Here is a 2,741-nt window from a genome sequence, read left to right on the forward strand (position 1 = left end):
TGAGCAATCATGGAGTGAGGGACGGCTTAGTTATGCAAATATTTCCCAAAGGCAGAGCTGCTTCAGTATGAAGAAATCATCTCTTTGAGCAGGTAAAGAACTACATTTCTTTAGCCAAGTAATCATTAACTCACACTTTATACCAAATCAGGTTGCCGCTTGTGCCAGGGCTAGCATGATTTTCAGGGCAACTTAATCTCAGTCTAAGGCAACGAGAATTATGGCTTTAAAAATGTATTGCACATATTTCAAACACAGTAATTTTGGACAATATTGCAATTGATGCTGAAATATTGCAGTAAGCCTTTGACCAAGATCATCAAAGGTAAAACAATCACAAGTGACAATATATATTTCAAAGTAATCAGTTATATATTAACTTATTTATTCAAAATATTAGTTAATTTATTAGCTAGCTCACTTTGAATAAAAAAAACTGTTAAGGATCGTTAGTTTTTGTTTTATAAACTATTTATGCTTAACTTTGTTTGACCGGTTACGTTTTACTGCTTTACCATAAATAATGTATTTTCAATTCAGTGTTTACGAAAGACTGAGGTTCGAGTTTAGTGGCAAAAAAAAAGGTAAGTATAAATGCAGATTTCAAAGTAAGCAGTAATTCCACATTATATTCTATGTCCATTTAAATATTAGCTATACTAGTAAGATTGGGAGTTTTGTATCTGAGGTTGCTTAATGTTGATCTCAAGAGAAATCTGGTTTTAGGATATGTATTAGTGGTACTGTGATTAATGTTTGTGGCCAAAACACTTAAAAGGGGTGTAGCAAGTAATCAGTCCATGGTTTGGTTCATACCTTGCTGTTTTCTTTAATTCAATTACTCTTAGGTATTTCCAGGGGACTGTCTTTGGATGATCCTTCAACACCAGACTAGCGTACCTTAACTAGAAAGTAACAGTTCCACATGGCATCAGAAGATGGAGCTAAGTGGGAAGTGATTAATTTCTCTGAATTGATACACCTACACTGGTTAATTTAGTTTTTGGTTTGTAACGTCCAAAACGATTATGACAGGTAACTCCGATCCGAGAAGTCTAGAAGAAAAGACGTAAAAATCTAATATTACGTGTTTCAGATACAGGATGAACTGAAGGGCTGTATAAAAGGACCATTCAAGGATTTTTTTAACTCAAGGAACGACAAAGAAGAAACTTAATGCATCTGTTATGTTGTAGATGTTTTTACCTGTTAGATTGTTTTGTTTTTGAGCTTTTTATTTCAGGCTTCTAAGAGACGATCAGCGCCACCAAAGCAGCCCTGCGTTTGAGACATAGAACGTGGACTCTGACGTACCGACAGAATAACTCAGAACTTACTAACAGCACAAATTTGTTTGTATTGCTGTTAAATGTGTGCGTTTACAGCCATTACTGCGTTGTTCTTTTAAATCTGCATATTGCCCAGTCTGTGCGAGCTTGGAAGGAGTGTACTACACCGTATCAGTGTTTCCTGTTTAAGCCACAGTCGGTGAGAAGGCTGTGATTGCTTCTGCACGGACACACTTGTGCGTCGCGTGCATGTGTGGCATGTAGGAAAAGAAAAAGGCGAAGAACGTGCAAACTGCTAAAGATGAACAGTGTGTTCTAGTATTCATCCTTAGTGGTTTGCACATCACTTCCTGTTTATGATTCATAGACAAAAAAAAGAAAATCATGTCTTCCACGATAAATAACTGAAATCATAAACAACAGATTTATATTTTGGGCCCATTCAGACAGAGAAATGCAAGGAAGCTAACACAGAGCTGCAAAAGAGAACTTGGTGACTGGATTTCCAAGACGATTTGTCAGTGACTGGGTCTCTCCTGTGGGCTGACATATAATTGCTAGTTTTTTTAAACATGAAAAAGTGCAGCAGTCCAATCAGATATTAGCTATGAAAGACTTCATAGTTGTTCTCCTATGCAAAGTGTCTCTGAGTGAAAGAGCCGTATGGACTCAAAAAGAGCCTGTATCAGTTTTTAAGTTACAGATAAACCTGCACTGATCGAACCATTGCTCTACCAGTGAAGTCTCTATTTTAACTGGTAGAAGAAGTGCATGTGCAAGTAATTATAATCTAATCTTTCCAAACTGCAGAAAAATAAATAAAAAATGTAAAACATAATTCAGAGGGGAAAAAAAACCCAGGTGGAGGTGTCCTCTTAAAACCCAAACACACCTCCACTTCTTTCTTCACTCCAGCTAAACAAACAGCTGCAGTCTGACTCGTGTTTTTGTGTATTATGGGGTGCCGGCAGGTGATCCTTTGAGGCTGTTAAGGGCTGCGTGGATCCTGAAGTGCAGTCTGGACTCCATGGAGTAGTCCTTGTAGTTCGTCCTGATGATGACACACAATCAGAATCTCAAATAAACACGCGTTTCGCAATCCTGCCTGCGCAGGAATGTTTTGTTTGGTTAGTATTTTTTTCTAAACCACTGTAAATACCTCACTCGTGCATTTAGTGCCACCTAAACAATGCGGTTTTTCCTGTCTGCACAGCTCCAGTTATGGTTGCAAATTTCCACTGTAGCATCCTTTAATGTTTTCACAACAAGCACACTATGAAGTGTCTTGATGCATGCTCAATCATCAGGTAAGTAAATCTCTAAAAGTTGATTCTGTTCATCTGGACGTAGCATTTTCGTTTTCTCCGAATGAAAATGAATAGAATATAAGTGTAAGTGTGTGTGTGTGTGTGTGTGTGTGTGTGTGTGTGTGTGTGTGTGTGTGTGTGTGTG

General features: G+C 37.8%; 1 protein-coding gene across 1 annotated transcript in view; it reads right to left on the reverse strand.

The window, feature by feature from the left end:
- Window positions 1-2,132: 2,132 nt before the first annotated feature.
- Window positions 2,133-2,741, reverse strand: part of ttc39b (tetratricopeptide repeat domain 39B) — a 19,146-nt gene continuing 18,537 nt past the window's right edge. Inside the window, exon 16 of the mRNA XM_005752582.2 lies at window positions 2,133-2,340. Coding sequence (XP_005752639.1) covers window positions 2,244-2,340 — 97 coding nt within the window. The 3' untranslated portion in view covers window positions 2,133-2,243. The remainder of the gene's footprint in view (window positions 2,341-2,741) is intronic.

This window comes from Pundamilia nyererei, unplaced genomic scaffold (assembly GCF_000239375.1).
Source record: "Pundamilia nyererei isolate P.nyererei 1_Seehausen unplaced genomic scaffold, PunNye1.0 scaffold00366, whole genome shotgun sequence".
NCBI lineage: Eukaryota > Metazoa > Chordata > Actinopteri > Cichliformes > Cichlidae > Pundamilia > Pundamilia nyererei.